This window comes from Symphalangus syndactylus, chromosome 20 (genome assembly GCF_028878055.3).
Source record: "Symphalangus syndactylus isolate Jambi chromosome 20, NHGRI_mSymSyn1-v2.1_pri, whole genome shotgun sequence".
Taxonomy (NCBI): domain Eukaryota; kingdom Metazoa; phylum Chordata; class Mammalia; order Primates; family Hylobatidae; genus Symphalangus; species Symphalangus syndactylus.
In genome coordinates, this window is record NC_072442.2 from 36826196 (window position 1) to 36848272 (window position 22077).

At 46.6% G+C, this 22077-nt stretch overlaps 1 protein-coding gene across 1 annotated transcript in view; it reads right to left on the reverse strand.

The window, feature by feature from the left end:
- The window catches only part of B4GALNT2 (beta-1,4-N-acetyl-galactosaminyltransferase 2 (SID blood group)), a 37843-nt gene extending 19185 nt beyond the window's left edge, over positions 1-18658 (reverse strand). The window contains exons 1-3 of the mRNA XM_055258713.2: positions 18645-18658; positions 8791-8979; positions 7764-7901 (exon numbers count right to left, since the gene is read on the reverse strand). Coding sequence (XP_055114688.2) covers positions 7764-7901; positions 8791-8979; positions 18645-18658 — 341 coding nt within the window. The remainder of the gene's footprint in view (positions 1-7763; positions 7902-8790; positions 8980-18644) is intronic.
- Between the last annotated feature and the right edge of the window lie 3419 nt (positions 18659-22077).

Below are 22077 nucleotides of genomic sequence, written 5' to 3' on the forward strand. Positions count from 1 at the left end.
TTTTTTCTGAGACGAAGTCTCACTCACTCTGTCACCCAGGCTGGAGTGCAGTGGTGTGATCTCAGCTCACTGCAAACTCCACCTCCCGGGTTCAAGCGATTTTCCTGCCTCAGCCTCCTGAGTAGCTGGGATTACAGGCACACACCACCATGCCCGGCTAATTTTTGTATTTTTCTGTAGAGATGGGGTTTCACCATGTTGGCCAGGCTGGTATCGAACTCCTGGCCTCAAGTGATCCACCCACCTCGGCCTCCCAAAGTGTTGGGATTACAGGTGTGAGCCACCGCGTCCGGCCGTTATACATGTCTTAATGAAGAAGGAATTAATGTAAATATAATGTAATATTATTGTAAATAACGTAAATGTAAAAATGAAGGTTTTTCAACAATCTAAATACCTTTCAATAGGGAAATGGCTTAGTAAAATGCAGCATTTCATATTGATAGCTATATTGCAATTAAGAGGGATGAACTAGATATATACATAGCTCTTAAAAACATTTCATACTCCCTTCCAGTTCTGGCCCTGGACCCTGCAGCCACCAAGATGTTGATGCCTAAGAAGAACGGGAATGCATTTATCAACTCCTTTTTTTTTTTTTTTTTTTTTTTTGAGACAAGGTCTCGCTCTGTAGCCAGACTGGAATGCAGTGGTGCGATCTCAGCTTACTGCAACCTCCACCGCCCAGGTTCAAGCGATTCTCCTGCCTCAGCCTCCTGAGTAGCTGGGACTACAGGCATGTGCCACCACGCCCAGCTAATTTTTGTATTTTTAGTAGACACAGGGTTTCTCCATGTTGGCCAGGATGGTCTTGATCTCTTGACCTTGTGATTCGCCTGCCTCGGCCTCCCAAAGTGCCGGGATTACAGGTGTGAGCCACCGCGCCCAGCCCTATGAACTCCTTTTAAAGGAGGGAGTCACGGTAGCCAAGAAGGATGTCCACATGCCTAAGCACCCGGAGCTGGCAGACAAGAAGGTGCCCAACCTTCATGTAATGAAAGTCATGCAGTCTCTCAAGTCCCTAGGCTTTGTGCAGGAACAGTTTGCCTGGAGACATTTCTACGGGTACCTTACCAATGAGGGTATCCAGTATCTCCATGATGACCTCCATCTGCCCCCCAAGATTGTGCCTGCCACCTCATGCCACAGCTGTCCAGAGACTGGCAGGTCTCTGCCTAAAGGTCTGGAGGGTGAGCCACCTGCAAGACCCACAGGTGGGGAAGCCGACAGCCTGCTGCCAACAAGAGAGCTGAGGCTGCGTCAACAACCAAATTCCAGTAAGAGGCAGATTTCGTCGTGGATGTGGTCAGCCACCTCAGTAACATTGGAGAGGACTTTTGTGTTTAGTTTTTTTTGAGACACGATCTCACTCTGTTGCCCAGGCTGGAGTGCAGTGGCACGATCTTGGCTCACTGCCACCTCCACCTCCCAGGTTCAAGCGATTCTCCTGCCTCAGCCTCCTGAGTAGCTGGGATTACAGGCGCCCACCATCACGCTCAGCTAATTTTTGTATTTTTAGTAGAGACAGGGTTTCACCATGTTGGCCAGGTGAGGCTTCTGACCTCAGGTGATCCGCCTGCCTCAGCCTCCCAAAGTGCTAGGATTACAGGCATGAGCCACCACACCCAGCCAGAGGATTATTTTGCATTGAATAAACTTATAATCTGAAATATATATATATATAATTGAATGAAAAAAACAAATTTCAGAGTGATTTGTTTTTATGGTACCAAGTACACTAAAATACACAAAAAACCAACAGTATATGTTTATATGGATACACACACACACACATATATATATATAAAACATACATGTATATAACAGTATTTAAAAATAGTGTGGAATAATACATACCAAATTCATAATGGCAGACTCCTTAGCTAGGTTTACAAGGGAACCTATCATTTAAGAAAGGGATGAGAATAGCAGTGGTAGTGGTCAGGGGAGTGGGTTTAAATGGACTTTTTCTGGCCAGGCACGGTGGCTCACGCCTGTATTCCCAGCACTTTGGGAGGCTGAGACGGGTGGATTGCTTGAGCTCAGGAGTTTGAGCCAAGACTGGGCAACATGGCAAAACCCCATATCTACAAAAAAACACAAAAATTAGCCAGGCATGGTAGCATGCACCTGTAGTCCCAGCTATTTGGGAGGCTGAGGTGGGAGGATCTCTTGAGCCCAGAAGGTGGAGATTGCAGTGGGCCAAGATTGCACCACTGCACTCCAGCCTAGGCAGCAGAGCCAGACCTTGTCTCAAAAAAAAAAAAAAAAAAAAGGAAAAAGAAAGAGAAAACAAGAAAAGAAAAGGAAAACAATGAACTGTTTCTTAGAGGAACATTACACATGCTGCTTTTTAATGGAAGTATAATATAGCACCAACGCACAGGATCAGATTGACCAATCAGCCTCAGCTGAGTCAGAGATCTTATCCAGTATCGAGCTCTACTCGTAATTTCAAGGATACAGACAAGAGGCACAGACATCCTCTTAATTAGTCATCCTATACGGATCCCTGGGTCATTCCTTCCACATCAGTCATGCATTCTCTGGAGGATAACAGATGTGGTCTCCAAATGCAGTTTTGCCAGACTACCTTATCTAACATGTAACGAAGCCTGTAAATTATTAAACATCTCCTGTATATTCTCCAGAGATTTATATAGCTTATGTGACATTGACCAGGGAGCAAATGATTCTGGGTTACTTATCATATGTAATTTCATTAGCTGAAGACATCCTGCAAGAGCAGTGTCAACCTTCAGGGAATCCCTAATCTAAGGAAGAAGAGAGAGTCCAGCCTTAGAAGTACCAGTCTAAGGGAGGAGACATAGCTCTTGTAAGCATGAACCTTCCAGTCTGATGGAGGACTGTTTAGCTCTCATAGAGCCCTTGGACTGATGGGAAAACTGCAGTCTCACCTTAAGGAGCCCTCAATCAGACAGGAATGTTTAGACACACGGCTTTGCTAGAATTTGGGGATCCCTATAGAGCAGTCAGCAGCAGAAATTAAGAAAAGACAGTGTTGGGCCAGGCACAGTGGCTCACGCCTGTAATCCCAGCACTCTGGGAGGCCAAGGTGGGTGGATCACTTGAGGCTAGGAGTTCAAAACCAGCCTCGGCAACATGGGGAAACCCCTTCTCTATAAAAAATACAAAAATTAGCAGGGCGTGGTGGCTTGCACCTGTAATCCCAACTACTCGGGTGGCTGAGGCAGAAGAATTGCTTGAGCCTGGGAGGTGGTGGTTGCAGTGAGCTGAAATCGTGCCATTGCACTCCAGCCTGGGCAACAAGAACAAAACTCCATCTTAAAAAAAAAAAAAAAAGAAAAAAGAAGAAGTGCGGCAGTGGGCTCATGCTTATGGAATTCACTGGTCTTACCATGTTCCCCATCATCCTGAAGCAACTGGATTGATAGAATGGTGGAATGGCCTTTTGAAGTCACAATTATAATGCCAACTAGGTGACAATACTTTGCAAGGCTGAGGCAAAGTTCTCCAGAGGGCCAAGTATGCTCTGAATCAGCATCCAATATATGGTACTCCTTCTCCCATGGCCAGGAGTCACAGGTCCAGGAATCAAAGGGTTGAAGTGGCACTACTCACCATCACCCCTAGTGATCCACTAGCAAAATTTTTGCTTCCTGTTCCTGGGACATTATGTTCTGCTGGCCTAGAGGTCTTAGTTCCAGAGGGAAGAACGCTGCCACCAGGATACACAACAACGATTCCATTAAAGTGGAAGTTAAGATTGCCACCTGGACACTTTGGGCTCCTCCTCCCTTTAAGTCAACAGGCTAAGAAGGAAGTTACTGTGTTAGCTGGGGTGATTGACCTGGGCTATCAAGATAAAATCAGTCTACTACTCCACAATAGAGGTATGGAAGAGTGCGCATGGAATACAGGAGATCCATTAGGGTGTCTCTTAGTATTACCATGCCCTATGATTAAGGTCAATGGGAAACTACAACAGCCCAAACTACAGGCAGGACTACAGATGACCCAGACCCTTCAGGAATTAAGGTTTGGGTCACTCCACTAGGAAAGGAAAAAAAACATTACCTGCTGAGGTGCTTGCTGAAGGCAAGGGGAATACAGAATGGGTAGTAAAAGAAGATAATCATCAACACCAGCTACGACTGTGTGACCAGCTGCAGAAATGAGAACTGTAATTGTCATGAGTACTTCCTCCTTCTTTTGTTAAAAACATGTTTGTGATATACACACTTGTACTGAGAAAATATCCTCATTTTATTTCCTTTTCCTTTATCATGTGACATAAGATTTATTGACTTCATCTCAGCATCTAAGTATTGTTAACTTTATGTAATAGTATTTGGGTTGGGGATTTGTACAAAAGATAGTTGTATTATGTTAGGTGTAATTATGACCTTATCATTGTCTTTATTTGAAGATTATGTATGATCTCAGGAGATGTGTACGGGTTCAAGTTAACAAGGGGTGGACTTGTGCTGGTTAATACTAAATGTTAACTGGATTGGATTGAAGGATGAAATATTGATCCAGGGTGTGTCTGTGAGGGTGTTGCCAAAGGAGACTGATATTTGAGTCAGTGGGCTGGGGAAGGCAGACCCACCCTTAAGTGGGTGGGCACCATCTAATCAGCCACCATCGAATATAAAGCAGACAGAAAAACGTGAAGCGACGAGATGAGCCTAGCCTCCCAGCCTACATCTTTCTCCCGTGCTGGATGCCTCCTGCCCTCGAACATCGGACTCCACCTTCTTCAGTTTTGGAACTTGGACTGGCTCTCTTTGCTCTTCAGCTTGCAGACAGCCTGTTGTGGGACCTTGTGATCATATAAGTTAATACTTAATAAATTATGTCTCTCACTTTCTCTCTCTCTCTCTCTCTTATTAGTTCTGTCCCTCTAAGAGAACCCTGACTAATACATGGGGTTTCACCATATTGGCTAGGCTGGTCTCGAACTCCTGACCTCAGGTGATCTGCCTGTCTTGGCCTCCCAAAGTGCTGGTATTACAGGTGTGAGCCACCACGCCCAACTGGAGATAGGTATTATTAGCATCCCCATTTTACAGAGATTAAGCAGCTTGCCCAAGATCACCTAGCTGGCAGATAGAGGATGCAGGACCTGAATGCAGCCAGTCAGCTTCCCGCGGCAGCACTGTTAACTACCAAGACCAGTTGCTCCTCACATAGCTAGGTGCACCAGGGTTGAAATCCATGCCAGCATCACCTGTGTATTCCACTGGCTGTCCAGCTTGCAACACCTCCTGATGGAGACGGTGCCTCCATCTGTCTTCTGGGGAGCCTTCCACTTGCATGTAATTTGGAGGGTAGTGGCTACTATGGTTTGAATGTGTTCCCCAAATTTCATGTGTTGGAAACAATTCCAAAATTCATATGTTGTTTGGAGGTAGGGGCCTTTAGGAAGTAATTAGGATAAGGTCATCAGGTAGGGACCCTATGATGGGACTGGTGGTTTTTGTTGTTGTTGTTTTGAGATGGAGTCTCACTCTGTCACCCAGACTGGAGTGAGTGCCGTGGTCCGATCTCAGCTAACTGCAACCTCCACCTCCCAGGTTCAAGCAATTCTCCTGCCTCAGCTTCCTGAGTAGCTGGGAGTACAGGCACTCACCACCACACCCTGGCTAATTTTTATATTTTTAGTAGAGATGGAGTTTCGCCATGTTGCCCAGGCTGGTCTTGAACTCCTGACCTCAGGTGGTTCACCTGTCTTGGCCTCCCAAAGTGCTGAAATTACAGGCATGAGCCACCACGCCCAACCAGGGACTAGTGGTTTTATAAGAAGAAGAGGAAGAGACACCTCAGCTGATGCATGTGCTCTTGCCCTGTCAATATGTGATACCCTCCACCATGTTATGATGTAGCAAAAAGCCTTCACCAGATGCCAGCACCATGCTGTTAGACTTCTCAGCCTCCAGAATCGTAAGCTAAATAAACTTAGCTTTTGTTTATAAATTACCCAGTCTGTGGTATTCTGCTATAGCAACAGAAAACGGACTAAGACAGTGGCTAGCTTCAATGTCAAACCTGGAGGGGTCTAATGCACCCTTTCCCTTCCTTTAGATTCGTGAGTTAGGCTCAGTTAATTGAGCACTAAGGCAGTAACCTGGGGACAGTTCATTGAAAAGCAACAACAATATGGGGACCAGAAGGCCCTGGAGCCTGACCAGTTCTTCAGTGCTCCTTTAGTTCTTTTTTTTTTTGAGACAGAGTTTTGCTCTGTCGCCCAGGCTGGAGTGCAGTGGCGCAATCTCGGCTCACTGCAAGCTCCGCCTCCCGGGTTCACGCCATTCTCCTGCCTCAGCCTCTCCGAGTAGCTGGGACTACAGGCGCCCACCACCACGCCCGGCTAATTTTTTTTGTATTTTTTTTAGTAGAGACGGGGTTTCACCGTGGTCTCGATCTCCTGACCTCGTGATCCGCCCGCCTCGGCCTCCCAAAGTGCTGGGATTACAAGTGTGAGCCACCACGCCCGGCCTGCTCCTTTAGTTCTTACCTGATTTCCTAGCCTGGACATCCTACCACCTATGGATTTGGTAAGGCCCCAGCAGCCTTCTGACAAATTCCCTTTTGATGTAAGCCAGACAGAATCAAGTTCAGCCCTTTTCTTTTTTCTTTTTCTTTTTCTTTGTTATTGTTGTTGTTTGTTTGTTTGTTGTTTTTTCTTTTTTCTTTTTTTTTTGAGATGGAGTCTCACTCTGTTGCTCAGGCTGGAGGGCAGTGGCACAATCTCGGCTCACTACAACCTCCACCTCCTGGGTTCAAGTGATTCTCCTGCCTCAGCCTCCCAAGTAGCTGGGATTACAAGCGTGTGCCACCACGCCTGGCTAATTTTTGTATTTTTAGTAGAGATGGGGTTTCACCATGTTGGCCAGGCTGGTCTCGAACTCACGACCTCAAGTGATCCGCCCACCTCAGTCTCCCAAAGTGTTGGGATTACAGGCGTGAGCCACCGCGCCCAGCCAAATTCTGCCTTTTTCAACCAACAATCCTGGGGTGATACACCTGAGTGTTGACATCTCTTGTAATTTAAAACAAAGGGATACACTCCTCGCATATAGCACAGGGTAGTATGCTCTCAACATATAAATGAATAAAATAGGGCAACGTGGTGATGACTACAAAATCACCTGCTATGATGGCCTGGGTGCATGGAGGATGTACAACCAGATGTTTCAAGCTATCTCCATTCCTTTTGTTTTTTTTTGTTTTTGTTTTTGTTTTTGCTTTTGTTGGAGACAGAGTTTCAATCTGTTGCCCAAGCTGGCGTGCAGTGGTGTGATCATGGCTCATTGCAGCTTCAACTTCCTGGACTCAAGTGATCCTCTCACTTCAGCCTCCTGAGTAGCTGGGACTACAGGCATGTACCATCATGCCTGGCTAATTTTAAAAATTTTTTGTAGAGATGGGGGTCTCACTGTATTGCCCAAGCTGGTCTCAAACTCCTGGGCTCAAGCTATCCTCCCATCTTGACCTCCTAAAGTGCTAGAATTACAGATGTGTCACCAATCCCAGCTTTTTGTTGTGGTTGTTGTTGTTGTTATGAAATGTTTTATACATACAAAGTTTTGTAAATCTTCATTTAAGGATGATTTCCTCGATTCCTTTTTTTTGTTTCATTCCTAATAGTTCCTCCCAGGGACCCTAGCAAGAGAGAGAATTCCTTCCCGCTTTTTGTCTTAAGACTCACACCCTCAGGACATGGGGAGAGCTTTTGTTCCATCTCAGAACCCAAGAGCCTTCATGGCCTGCATTACCTCCTCTGAAAGTGTTCAAATTCAGCCTGTCTCCTTGCTTTCACTGCTGGGAGGTCGCTCTGGCCATAGGCATCCTGAAAGTTGTAACTTCCCTGCTCTTTGTTGGCTTCACATTTGCACTGATTTTTTGGGAACAGCCTGAAACAAGCAAGAGGACTGTAAATATGGATTGGGTGGGTAAGCTGGTGGGTGAGAGGAAACCAGAGTCCTAATCCAATGTGTAGTTCACCCTGAAAATTTCTTACCTACACCCAGCTCTTCTGAGATGATGAGACTCTGGAATCCTCTGCACTGGCTCCTCACAGAGTCAAAAGGACAAAGGGAGGGAAGCAGGGACAGAGGAAAGCTGAAGACTTTTCCTCTCTTGAATTATCCCCTGCACCTAACTTCTTTAAATCTGAGAGCTACATGACTGTCAGTTGTATCTCACCCCACCATAAAAGGAGGGCAGAGGGACAGAGAAGCAGCATCTTTTCTGCAGTTTTGATAAAAAAAAATCTACATGCGGCCGGGCGTGGTGGCTCACGCCTGTAATCCCAGCACTTTGGGAGGCCGAGGCGGGCGGATCACAAGGTCAGGAGGTCGAGACCATCCTGGTTAACACAGTGAAACCCCGTCTCTACTAAAAAATACAAAAAAATTAGCCGGGCGTGGTGGCGGGCGCCAGTAGTCCTAGCTACTTAGGAGGCTGAGGCCGGAGAATGGCCTGAACCCGGGAGGCGGAGCTTGCAGTGAGCCAAAATCGCACCACTGCACTCCAGCCTGGCCGACAGAGCAAGACTCCGCCTCAGAAAAAAAATCTACATGCTCTCCAAAGTTTTAAGGGATTTTGCTGGGTGCTATAGAGAACATAGACTGGATCCTGCAGACCAAGCCCTATCCTGGCTTGCAGTCACTTGTGCATTCAGCACAGGTTTAGGAAAGCAAGGGAACCATCTGTACAATGGGCACAGTAGGGCACGGTACTTGAAGAGGAGCAAGGAAGATGTGTGCATTAAAGTGAAAGAAAGAACACTCAGTCTCTCACCAGATTCCATCGTAGGAAAAGAGGTTCCTGAGACGTTCCTCAGGCAGAAGCTTCAGCTTCTGGTCACCCCGAGCAGGACTTGGGAGTTCTGGCTTGGGGCTGCTGAACACTGCTTGAAGGAACATAAATCCAACAATGCCAAGTGCCAGGATTATGACCAATATTTTGAGGAGCCACAGAAATCTCGAGCTGTTGGGACACAAAAGAACAGATTATGTTAAAATCTTTTTTCTTGATTATGTAATGTATATGAGACTGATAACTTCAGGAGAAATGTAAGCTAAGCACATAGCTTCTATTGGTCACTGAAATCGATTTCTGATAAACAGAGGAGGAAAGAATCAAGTTGCAACAAAGGGACTTAGAAAAATTACAAATAAAAGGATGGCAAAAAACATCCAGAAAAAAAAAAAAAGGTTAGAGGCTGGGCACGGTGGCTCACACCTGTAATCCCAGCATTTTGGGAGGCCAAGGCAGGCGGATTACGAGGTCAAGAAATCAAGACCATCCTGGCCAACATGGTGAAACCCAGCCTCTACTAAAAATACAAAAATTAGCTGGGCATGGTGGCGTGTGCCTGTAGTGCCAGCTACTTGGAAGGCTGAGACAGGAGAATCGCTTGAACCCGGGAGGCGGAGGTAACAGTGAGCCAAGATCATGCCACTGCACTCCAGCCAGGCGACAGAGCGAGACTCCTTCTCAAAAAAAAAAAAAGAAGGTTGGTAATGTTAATGTCAGCATAGCTAAATTCAAGGCAATAAAAAAGAGTATTAAATAGGACAGAAAGACCACTTATAGTGATCAAATACATGATACCAAAACAGATAGCCATGAACTTTATCCACTAATAATAGCATTAAAGTATACAAAGTAAAAAATGGCAGGATATGAAAGAAGGATTAGAAATACAAAGATAGTTAGAGATGCGGACATGTCTAACTTGATCAAGTCACAAAAATATTTTAAAGCAGCAGAACAACAAAATGATATAATTTGTATTCTGTTAAAGAGCTCTGAAAACATTTATAAAAGTTGGCCACATATGTCGGGCGTGGTGGCTTACGCCTGTAATCCCAGCACTTTGGGAGGCCGAGGCGGGTGGATCACGAGGTCAGGAGATCGAGACCATCCTGGCTAACATGGTGAAACCCCATCTCTACTAAAAATACAAAAAACTAGCCGGGTGTTGTGGCGGGTGCCTGTAGTCCCAGCTACTCGGGAGGCTGAGGCAGGAGAATGGCATGAACCTGGGAGGTGGAGCTCGCAGTGAGCTGAGATCACACCACTGCACTCCAGCCTGGGCGACAGAGTGAGACTCTGTCTCAAAAAAAAAAAAAAAAAGAAAACCCTGTTTTGCTTTTATTCACGTGGTTATTATATTGAATTTATAAATTAATATAGGGCAAAGTTACATCTCTACAAAATTGAGCTATTCTAGTCAAGAATAAAAGAAGGTATCTTAATCTATTCATATATATATTTCCGTAATACAGTGGTAATTTGAGACTCTGTCTCAAAAAAAAAAGTTGGCCACATATTAGGACACAAAGAAAACTGTAATAAAGTAGAAATCTTCAGATCATACATTCTGACAATACGATTCAAATGTAACCTGGCTGGGCATAGTGGCTCATGACTGTAATCTGAGCACTTTGGGAGACCTAGGCAGGAGGATCACCTGAAGCCAGGAGTTCAGGACTGTCCTGAACTGGGCAACAAAGCGAGACCGTGTCTCTACAAAAAATTGGAAAATAGCCAAGCATGGTGGCATGTGCCTATAGTCCTAACTACTCAGGAGGCTAAGGTAGAAGAATCCCTTGAGCCCAGGAGTTCAAGGCTGTAGTGAGCTATGATCGCACTACTGCGTTACAGCCTGGGTGACTGAGACCCCATCTCTAAAAACTTAATAGGCTGGGCATGGTGTCTCATGCCTGTAATCCCAGCACTTTGGGAGGCCAAGGCAGGCCGATAGCTTGAGCTGAGGAGTTTGAGACCAGCAACATGGTGAATGTCTCTACTGAAAAAAAAAAAAAAATAGCTGGGCGTGATGGCCCAGGCCTGTTGTCCCAGCTACTTGGGAGGCTGACGTGGGACGATCACTTGAGCCCGGAGGGCGAAGGTTATAGTGAGTCAAAACTGCACCACTGCACTCCAGCCTCAGTGTCAGAGGGAGACTCTGTCTCCAAAAAAAAACAAAAAGCCCACTGCTATTATCTAACATTGTCATGGAAGTGCTAATCAATGCAGTAAGATTAGCTTATGGAATAAAAAGATAAACAACGAAAGGGGAAATAAAAAGTATTATTTACAGATGAAATGACTACATATTCAGAAAAATAAAATGTATTAGATGAGAAACTATTAGTAAGATTTTAATAGGGTATCTGGTGACAAAATATAGTAAAAAATTAATAATAATAATTATCTAATGACCACTTAGTGTGTTCTAGACTCCCTGCCAAGAGCTTTGTGTGCATTATCTCATTTAATCCTCACAAGAGCGTAACAAGAGAAGTTTTATTTTTTGTTTTTGTTTTGTTGTTGTTGTTTGTTTTGTTTTGTTTGAGACAGAGTCTCAATTTGTCACCCAGGCTGGAGTGCAGTGGCACAATCTCAGCTCACTGCAACCTCAACCTCCCGGGTTCAAGTGATTCTCCTGCCTCAGCCTCCTGAATAGCTGGGATTACAGGCACCCACCACCACGCCCGGCTATTTTTCGTATTTTTAGTGGAGACGGGGTTTCACCATGTTGACCAGGCTGGTCTCGAACTCCTGACCTCAGATGATCTGCCTGCCTCGGCCTCCCAAACTGATGGGATTACATGCATGAGCCACCATGCCTGGCTGAGAGAGGTTTGATTACTGCACCCAATTAACAGATGAGATAGCTGAAGCTAAATAGGAAAAGTAACCTGCTCTCTTGGTTATGACGGATGCAGAATTCAAAAGCAGACCACACTTTTAACCACTACCCTACACAGGTTTCTATAAGCCAACAAGTCAGAAAACATAATGAAAGCAGAAATCTGCTTCAAATTAACAACACAACACAAAATGGCCCAGGCAGGCAGATACTTAAGAAGAAACATGTGGGACTTATGTGGCAGACTCTTAGGTGGCCCATATGATCTTGATCTCTTGGGCACTTAGCAAAAGATTTTTGGTTTTCAGCATTTAAGATGTGCCTATGGTTGGTACCAACCGACATTTCCTGAAATCATGCAGTCTTGAATTATAAATCCTCTTTAAGTCTATTGTCATGCTAGAATCTTATTAATATATAGGAAATTTAGAGAGATTAAGTGCCTAAATGGCCTGCCCAATGCTTGTATATTTTTAGTATCACACAGAACTAAAATCCCCAGAACTAGGAACACTCTAGACCTTACATGGTTTATTCCTCCTGTCATTTCAAACATTGAAAGTGGGGCCTATCTGATTATTTGCCTGCTCACTTTATGTTTATATCTACTGCATTTGTACCAATATACATCAGGTTTGTGCAACCACTGATTTTTGTTGGATTTTAATCAGGTCTCACAGTGATCATTTAACGTCTTCCTCTAAGTCTCATCTTGTGCTGTTATGGATTTTCATTTTAAAAATCTACACTGTATGGAAGCACATGTCTTTAATATTTCCAGACATTACATTTCATTGAATGCTTAAATTTTAGTGGGCAACTTAACAGGGCCCTCCCTGTTAAGTTCTGAAAAAGAATGGGAGGGAACAATTAAATATTTTTGGTAAAATGTGTTTTTTGTCTTGTGCAGAATATGTAGAATATACCTTTTAATTTAGTAAATACATTTTAAAAGGAAACAATGCTCTGTTATCACACTGCCTTTGGTCTGTTTTGTACGGTTTTGTGCTGCTATAACAGAACACCTGAGACTGTGTAATTTACAGGGAACCGAAGTTTATGTTCTGGAGGCTGGGAAATCCAAGATCCAGGGACCACATCTGGGGACCTTCTTGCTGCATCATCCCATGGTGGAAGGTGGAAAAACAAGTGAGTGCATGTGAGAGACACAGCAAGAGGGGGCTGAATTTGTCCTTTTATGAGGAATCCACTCCTACTATAGCGAACCCACTCCCATGATAATGGCATTAATCCATTCATGAGCGCAGAGCCCTTCTGGCCTAATCACCTCTTCTAAGGCCCCATTTCTTAACATTGTCTAATTGGGGATGAAGTTTCCAACACATGAACTCTGAGAGGCACATTCAAACCATATTATATAGCTAAAGCAATTTTTAATCATAAAATTTCTGAACAACTTGTAATTTTTAAAATACCTATTGGAAGTTGTTTACAGTTATTTTGTTTAAGTGTGAACTTTTTCCTTTTCTTGCCAATCTCTCTTTGGGAAAAAAAAAAAGTGGGTTTCTGGTAATGAACTGAGCAGTCTTCTGATATATTACATGCCTTTTAAGCTGTGTAACTTAATATTTATATACTTGATAATTTGTTTTACTATGTAATTGATAAAATTGTGATGTGTATTGATATTGTTTAATGTGTAAGAATGTATGCTTGTAGCTCTCTGGGAGAAACAATTTGCCAAGTGTTCACCAGCTTGTAAAACTCTAATGTGAGGCTGGGCCCGGTGGCTCACACCAGTAATCCCAGCACTTTGGGAGGCCAAGGTGGGTAGATCACCTGAGGTCAGGAGTTCGAGACCAGTCTGGCCAACATGGCAAAACCCTGTCTCTACTAAAAATACAAAAATTAGCTGAGTGTGGCGGCAGGCACCTGTAATCCCAGCTACTCAGGAGGCTGAGGTATAAAATTGCTTGAACCCAGGAGGTGGAGGTTGCAGTGGGCTGAGATCGCGCCACTGTGCTCCAGCCTGGGCGGCAAGAGGGAAACTCCATCTCAAAAATAAATAAATAAATAAACTCTAATGTGAGAGCTTAAACATCTAAGTAAATAAAGGCACCTTTTAAAAAATCAAATTACTGAATATACATAAAATATAAAATATGCGCCCTTAAAAAATTAAAACTTTATTGGATTGTATGCCTGAAATGACACACATCAAGTTCTTAATTGTGATCTGCACTATTAAATGAACATGTTTCTATAGTCTCTCTTTTTTCTTTCTTTTTTAGTAATGATCAAGAATTAATTTTGTTGGCCGGGCACGGTGGCTCACACCTGTAATCCCAGCACTTTGGGAGGCTAAGGCGGGCGGATCACGAGGTCAGGAGATCGAGACCATCCTGGCTAACATGGTGAAACCCCGTCTCTACTAAAAATACAAAAAATCAGCCGGGCGTGGTGGCGGGCGCCTATAGTCCCAGCTACTCGGGAGGCTGAGGCAGGAGAATGGCGTGAACCCCGGGGGGCGGAGCTTGCAGTGAGCCGAGATCGCGCCACTGCACTCCAGCCTGGGCGACAGAGCGAGACTCCATCTCAAAAAAAAAAAAAAAAAAAAAAAAGAATTAATTTTGTCACTGAATAAAGAATTAAGCAAATTTCCACTGTATTTGGGAAATATATATATGAATAGATTGAGATACCTTCTTTTTATTCTTGACTAGAATAGCTCAGTTTTGTAGAGATGTAACTTTGCCCTATAGTAATTTATAAATTCAATGTAATAACCACATGAATAAAAGCAAAACAGGATTTTTCTTTTGTTTTTTTTTTTTTTGAGACAGAGTCTCTCTCTGTCGCCCAGGCTGGATTGCAGTGGCGTGATCTCAGCTCACTGCGAGCTCTGCCTCCCAGGGTCACGCCATTCTCCTGCCTCAGCCTCCCAAGTAGCTGGGACTACAGGCACGCACCGCCACACCCGGCTAATTTTTTTTTTTTTTTTTTTTTTTTTTTTTGTATTTTTAGTAGAGATGGAGTTTCACCGTGTTAGCCATGATGGTCTCAATCTCCTGACCTCGTGATCCGCCCACCTCGGTCTCCCAAAGTGCTGGGATTACAGGCATGAGCCACCCGTGCCCGGCCAGGATTTTCTTTTTTTAGAGCCAGGCTCTCACTATGTTGCCCTTGCTGGTCCCAAACTCCTGGGCTCAAGTAATCCTCCTGCCTCAGCTTTCTGAGTAGCTGGGAATATAGGCACACACCACAGAGGCTAGCAGAACAGATTTTTTATTGGTCAAAATGACTCTAAAATTTATTAGAAGTAACACATGAGAATAGCAAGAAGATATTAAAAATAAGAAGGATGAGCCGGGCACGGTGGCTCACGCCTGTAATCCCAGCACTTTGGGAGGCCGAGGCGGGCAGATCACGAGATCAGGAGATCGAGACCATCCTAGCTAACATGGTGAAACTCCGTCTTAGGCGGGCGTGGTGGCATGCGCCTGTAGAGGCAGGAGAATCACTTGAACCTGGGAGGCGGAGGTTGCAAAGCGAAATTCCTTCAAAAAAAAAAAGACAAAGAAGAAGGATAGCTATATTACTACTAAAGAGCAAAGTTATGATAAGGCCAAAGTTATTTTTTTTTTTTTTTGCACACAAAACAATAAACATTTTCTAAAAATACATACAAACAAAAAGATGCATATCAAACATATTAGGAAGGTTGCACATGGGAAGACGGGGAATAGAAATGGGGGGTGGGAATTAAAGAAAATAAATGAGAGAGGGACTTTGTATGGATCAATGATAATAACTCAATCCTCTATTTGACAAAGAAGAAGGAGAAGGAAGAGGAAGAAAAAGAAAGTGGGATAAAGGATCAGAAAGGGAGGAAAATAGAAAAAATTAGAGTATGACTCCAGGGTAGACCTGTTTTGTTGTCGCTGGGTTGGTTGGTTGGTTGGTCTGTTGTATTTTTCATATGTTTCGCCATGTCGGCCAGGCTGGTCTCGAACTCCTAGCCCGAAGTGATCAACCCGCCTCGGCCTCCCAGATTGCTGGGACTACAGGCGTGAGCCACCACGTCCAGCCCCCACATTGCTTCTGGCCTCCGTGGTAGACCTCCCAGATGGGGCGGTCGGGCAGAGGCACTCCTCACTTCCCAGACGATGGGCGGCCAGGCAGAGGCACTCCTCACTTCCCAGATGATGGGTGGCCGGGCAGAGGCGCTCCTCACTTCTTCCCAGACGGGGCGGCCGGGCAGAGGCGCTCCTCACTTCTTCCCAGACGGGGTGGCCGGGCAGAGGCACTCCTCACTTCCCAGACGATGGGTGGCCGGGCAGAGGCACTCCTCACTTCTTCCCAGACGGGGCGGCCGGGCAGAGGCGCTCCTCACTTCTTCCCAGACGGGGTGGCCGGGCAGAGGCGCTCCTCACTTCCCAGACAGGGCAGCCGGGCAGAGGCGCTCCTCACTTCCCAGATGATGGGTGGCCGGGCAGAGGCGCTCCTCACTTCTTCCCAGGCAGGGCGGCCGGGCAGAGGCGCTCCTCACTTCCCAGACGGGGCGAAGGCCACAGTTATTAAAAGTATGTTACCAATTCAGGAATAAGCAAATAAGTGAATGGAACAAACCGAAGCTCAGAAATACTCTGTGTGTGTGTGTGTAATTTGAGTTTGCACTGTCTTTGTCACATATTCCTGTAACATCTTAACTTCTAAATTTTCTAAAATGGTACTCAGAAAAATAAATACATTTAAACTATTCGAGTTATAGAAACTGTCTTAATCCATTTTGTGCTGCCATTACAAAATACCACAGGTATACCACAGAGTAATTGATACAGAAAAATTTATTTGGCTCATGGCCCTGAACACTAGGAAGTCCAATGGCATGGTTACACAGTTTCAGCTAGATAGCAGAAATGCCTTTCAGTGTTTTGAAACGTTGTAGGATGAACATAGTTACAATAATATATAGTTTCAGGCTGGGCACTGTGGCTCATGTCTGTACTCCCAGCACCTCGGGAGGCCGAGGCGGGTGGATCATTTGAGGTCAGGAGTTCAGGACTAGCTTGGCCAACATGATGAGACCCTGTCTCTACTAAAAATACAAAAGAAATTAGCAGGGTGTGGTGGCGTGCACCTGTAATTTCGGCTACTCTGGAGGCTGAGGCAGGGGAATTGCTTGAACCAGGGAGGTGGAGGTTGCAGTGAGCTGAGATTGCGCCACTGCACTCCAGCCTGGGCGACAGAGCTAGATTCTGTCTAAAAAAATAAAATAAAATAACAAAAATTAGTTGGGCATGGTAGCGCGTGCGCACGCCTGTAATCCCAGCTACTCGGGAGGCTGAGGTGGAAGAATTGCTTGAGCTCAGGAGGCAAAGATTGCAGTGAGCCGAGATCGCATCACTGCACTCCAGCCTGGGTGATGGAGCGAGATTCCATCTCAAAATAATAATAATAATATAGTTTCAAATAGCTAAGAGGAAGATATTGAATGTTTGCTCCCAACACAAAGAAATGATAAACGTTTCAGAAGATGTATATGCTAATTATCCTGATCTGATCACTATGCTATGTGTTTATCACTATATGTATCAAAATATCACTATGTACCTCATGAATATGTACGATTATTATTTGTCAGTTAAAAAGAAACTGCAGACCTTTTATGCATGATTCCACAGGTGGAGGAAAAGTCAAATTTGCCAAGGATTTGCCAGCTTTAAATTTATTGGCATCAGTATCAGGCCTCCCAGCTTCCTCCTTTTCAGTCACCCATGAAGGAATGTGGAGTGGGGGAAGTTGGGGAAGGGGAACGCTGGAATGAAAGCCTTAGCCAGCGACGTGGATGGATGCAAAACTGCCTTCCTTTCCCCCATTCCGCCAATCCTCTGTTCAACGTGTGCTGCTTTTTTTTTTTTTTTTTTTTTTTTTGAGACAGAGTCTGGCTCTGTCGCCCAGGCTGGAGTGCAATGGAGCAATCTCGGCTCACTGCAACCTCTGCTTCCGGGTTCAAGCAATTCTCCTGCTTCGGCCTCCCAAGTAGCTGGGATTACAGGCACTTGCCACCACACGCGGCTAATTTTTGTATTTTTAGTACCTGGCCTGTTGGCCAGGCTGGTCTTGAACTCCTGACCTCAAGTGATCCGCCCACCTCGGCCTCCCAAAGTGCTGGGATTACAGGTGAGAGCCACTGCGCCCGGCCAAACGTGTTCGTTTTCATGCTTACACGATGTCATGTCACAAACATGTTTTTGCATTTTTGTGAGATGACTTCCTTGTCAATGTTTAGCGATTGTTTTAGAGTTTTGGAAAATACAAACAAAATAAACTTTGGGGATAAAAGAACACCAAATGTATGTCTGATCCTTCTTCGTAGCTTATAAAAATTAATTTAGACTTTCAAATGTACTTTACCCCGTTAATTATTATATCACTCCGTAGAGGCTCTTTAGCACGCGGGGTCACACAACCGCAGCTCACCCTGCCCTGCAGTGGGCGCCTGGATTTGAAAACCGACTCTTCCCTGACTCCGCGCGCACTGTGGAGGAGACCAAGCCGCCGGGCTCCGCGACTGTCCAGAGCCCACAGTCCCCGCGCCCGGGCACCCACATACCCCTGACGGCGGCTCCTCCCGTGGGCAGCAAACGGGCCCCAGGCTGGGTCAGCGCCTCTGAGTTCCAAGCAGAGAGCCCCGAACCCCGCACTCTCGAGCCGATTCCCACACTCGGGCCTCCCCGAAACACATTCCCGGCCGCGAGAGGCCACCTCCACGTGGAATTTTCCCACGGAAAAGCCAGCGTTCCCCGTTCCTGGGGGTGCAGAGTTCGTTCCGCACGCGCCGTCACCTCGCCTCTGCAGCCACCTATGCGGGGAACCGGTTGGACTTAAGACTCCAACCGCCGGCTCCCTGGGCTCCGGCGTCTGCGGCCCCCGCACCTGCCGGCTCTGCAGACGCCAGAAAGGACCCGCGGCGCTCCCGGCTCCCGAAGTTTCGCCTCTCCCTCTGCTCTGCCCCAGGGACACTCACCCGCCCGACGTCATCCCGAATGCCACGGCCCTCAGACTGCCGGATGTCGCGGATCCTAGCAGCCAGGCCGCCGACTGCCCCGCCCTGGCACCGACCCGGGCAAATTCTCGGAGAGCAGGGCAGGTGCAGGAAGCTTGGGACGGTCCCCGCCCTCGTCACCCATCCCCCCGCCCACGCCCTAGGTCTTTCTGTGCGCCCAGTCTGGCGCCGACAAGTCCAAGCATCGTTGTCGTGGTATGGGGACCACCGGACCCCGCGGCGCACAGCCCCGCCAGTGGCCCGCGCCCAGAAGAACTCCAGAAGGCGACAAGGATGACGACCGCCCCTGCGTGGGACACTCGCTAGGTAAACAGTGAGCTCCGCGCCAAGCGTTTTTCATCTACGCGAGGTCATTTATTCGTCACAACGGCCCCACGAGGTGAGGACAGTTATCGGCCCATCTTTCAGAAAAGCAAGCCGAGGCAAAGTGAGGTAACCCGCTGGAAAGTGCAGACGCTAGGATTCAAACCGAGTCTGGGTGACCCGAAGCTCACCAGTCGTGCATTTTCTGTCCCTCGAACTCTGAGCTAAGTTATAAGACGCCACCGCTAGCCTCCAGACCCTCCGGACTCTACCGCGTGGGGTCCGAGCTGAGAGTCCCCGAACTTCTGGGTGGAAAGGGGTGGGCGAGACGAGGCCGGAAGGCTCACGTGACCCGGGGTCGGTCGCGTCTCCACTCGCCCACCAGGAGCAGCGAGCGGCGTCCCCTGCGCTTCCCGTCCCACGCCCGCGTCCTCTCCCCGGGCTGCCGGAGCCAGTCCTTGCACTGCGCGGTCAACCCCGAGCTAGCTCAGCGCCAGTGCGGCAATCCGGCCCCCGCCCTTCTCTCCTGACCGCCCCCACCCCAGCGCCCCCATCTCTACCCTGGACCTTTCTCCTCCGCCGCCGGTGATCGGGCTTCTCTCTCCCGCTTACAGAAAAACACAATCCCCGCGTCCACCCCTAGTCTGTCACCGCGGTCCCTACCTTTCCTTCCTCGCTATGCTCTGTCCCCGTGCCCTCCAACCTCGCGGCCTTGACCCGCCCGCAGCTCATGCTAGGGGTCGCTAAATTCGGCCTTCGTCCCACCTCCACCCTCCACTTCACCACACACTCCACACATAGTGTCCTGGCAAAAGACCCCAGGACCTGGAAAGCTGGAGTGTGACTGAATCCTAACAGGCAGGGACCCGTGCGGCCACATAACGCCTGTGTGCCTGGAACAAAGAGTCTGTTGAACTTCAGATGAAATTAGATTTGCAGGACCTTTTTCATAAGCCAGGCTCAGTGTTTCCCATGGCTCCTCTCACGCATGATTATATTGTATTCTAATGACCCAGCTGTCATAAATACAAGAATTTATTTTTTGAAACTGTCACCCAGCCTGGAGTGCAATGGTGTAACCATAGCTCATAGCCTCGACCTCCAGCGCTCAAGTGATTCTCCCACCTCAGCCACCCGAGTAGCTAGGACTACAGGCACCCATCACCGCATCTGGCTAATTAAAAAATAATAATAATAATTTGTAGAAAGGAGGTCTCACTCTGTTGCCCAGGCTGGCCTTGAACTCCTGAGCTCAAGCAACCGTCCTGTCTCGGCCTCCCAAAGTGCTAGGATTACAGGTGTGAGCCACCACGACCGGCAAGAATCTTTAAATATGGCGTGCAAAATGCATGCAAAATGGGGCCGGGTACGGTGTCTCACGTGTGTAATCCTAGCACTTTGGGAAACTGAGGCAAGTGGATCACTTGAGGCCAGGAGTTTGAGACCAGCCTGGGCAACATAGTGAAACCCCATCTCTACTAAAAATACAAAAATTAGCCCGGGGAGATTGCACACACCTGTAATCCCAGCTACTTGGGAGGCTAAGGCACGAGAACACGAGAATCGCTTGAACCCAGGTAGCAGAGGTTGCAGCGAGCCAGGACCATGGCACTGCACTCCAGTCTGGGTGACAGAGAGTGACTCCATCTCAAAAAAAAAAGAAAAAAAAAGAAAAATGGCCAGTGCTTTTTTTTTTTTTTTTCGGAGTCTGGGAAAGTGAGTCTTGGAAAAGAGTAGAAGGAAATGCCAGCGTGATCTACAACTTTGATACAGGTGAGTCCCAAGTTCAGGTCTGAGCTCCTTGGCAGCCAGCAGAGAAAGGGAGTCTCTCAGAAGGGAGTTTTAACGTAGCAAATGCAGATAACTATTTTCTAGCTCCAGACTGGAAAAGAGATCCTCCTTGACAAGACCAATCAGAAAAGTGTTGTACTGACCACGTGCATGTAGGGGGGGAAAAAAGACATTTGTATAACACCTCCTTGCTTACAAAGAGCTTCCACATTCATTCCCCTCCTTCATTCAGCTCTTGTAATAACACTGTCAGGCACTTCTCAGATGTGAAGACTGAGCCTATGAGATCTTTCATGACTCATTCAAGCTTATGTAGCCAGGAATGGGGCTAGGATTTTCACCCAGGAGTTGTGTCTCTAAAGCCAGTGCTGGCTCCCTCAAACCCCCTGTATCACCAGCTGTTCTGTAAAAGGGTTGTATACACAAAGAGACCCCCAAATGCTGAAGGAGCTCAGGAACCAAAGGAGGGGGCAGACAAATCCAGTTTGTTGGTATTGGGTGATTTATTAAGGGAACTTAGAAGTGTAGTCCTGGACACCACAAGGCAGGTAGATCTCTACACTACAACCCCTCAACCCAGAGCATATATCTTTGGCAAAAAGCATATGTACCCTAGAAGGAACACATAGGCGGCTACAGGCAGAAACTATGGTTTCTGCAACAATAAGAAGGAAACTTACAATGAATAAGTGTTCATACATAAAGAGTAATACATCAACTAGACATTTTTTTTTTTGAAGATGGAGTCTCACTCTATTGCCCAAGCTGGAGTGCAGTGGTGTGATATTGGCTCACTGCAACCTCTGCCTCCCGGGTTCAAGCAATTCTCCTGCCTCAGCCTCCCGAGTAGCTGAGATTATAGGCACGCACCACTACACCTGGCTAATTTTGTATTTTTAGTAGAGACGAGGGTTTCACCATGTTGGTCAGGCTGGTCTTGAACTCCTGACCTCAGGTGATCCACCCACCTCAGCCTCCCAAAGTGCTGGGATTACAGGCATGAGCCACCGGGCCTGGCCCAACTAGACATTTTAGAGGCACTCCTGGGACTTGGGGTTAACCAGGTGGATTTGCATTTAAAATAAAGTGGCTCTTGTCCCCACACCAGCTCTATTTAAGTAGGAAAGCTCTTTTCCATCAGATCTGTGGCTTAGAAGCAGGGAAGAGGATAGCTCAGGCATAACTCTTGCTTCACATTAGTGTTGTGATTGGTGATTGTGGTTCCAAGGTGAACCCTTTATGGTTGTAGATCCTCTCTCCCTGCTCTAGGGATGACTGCAGGAAGGGAGAGTGGATTAAA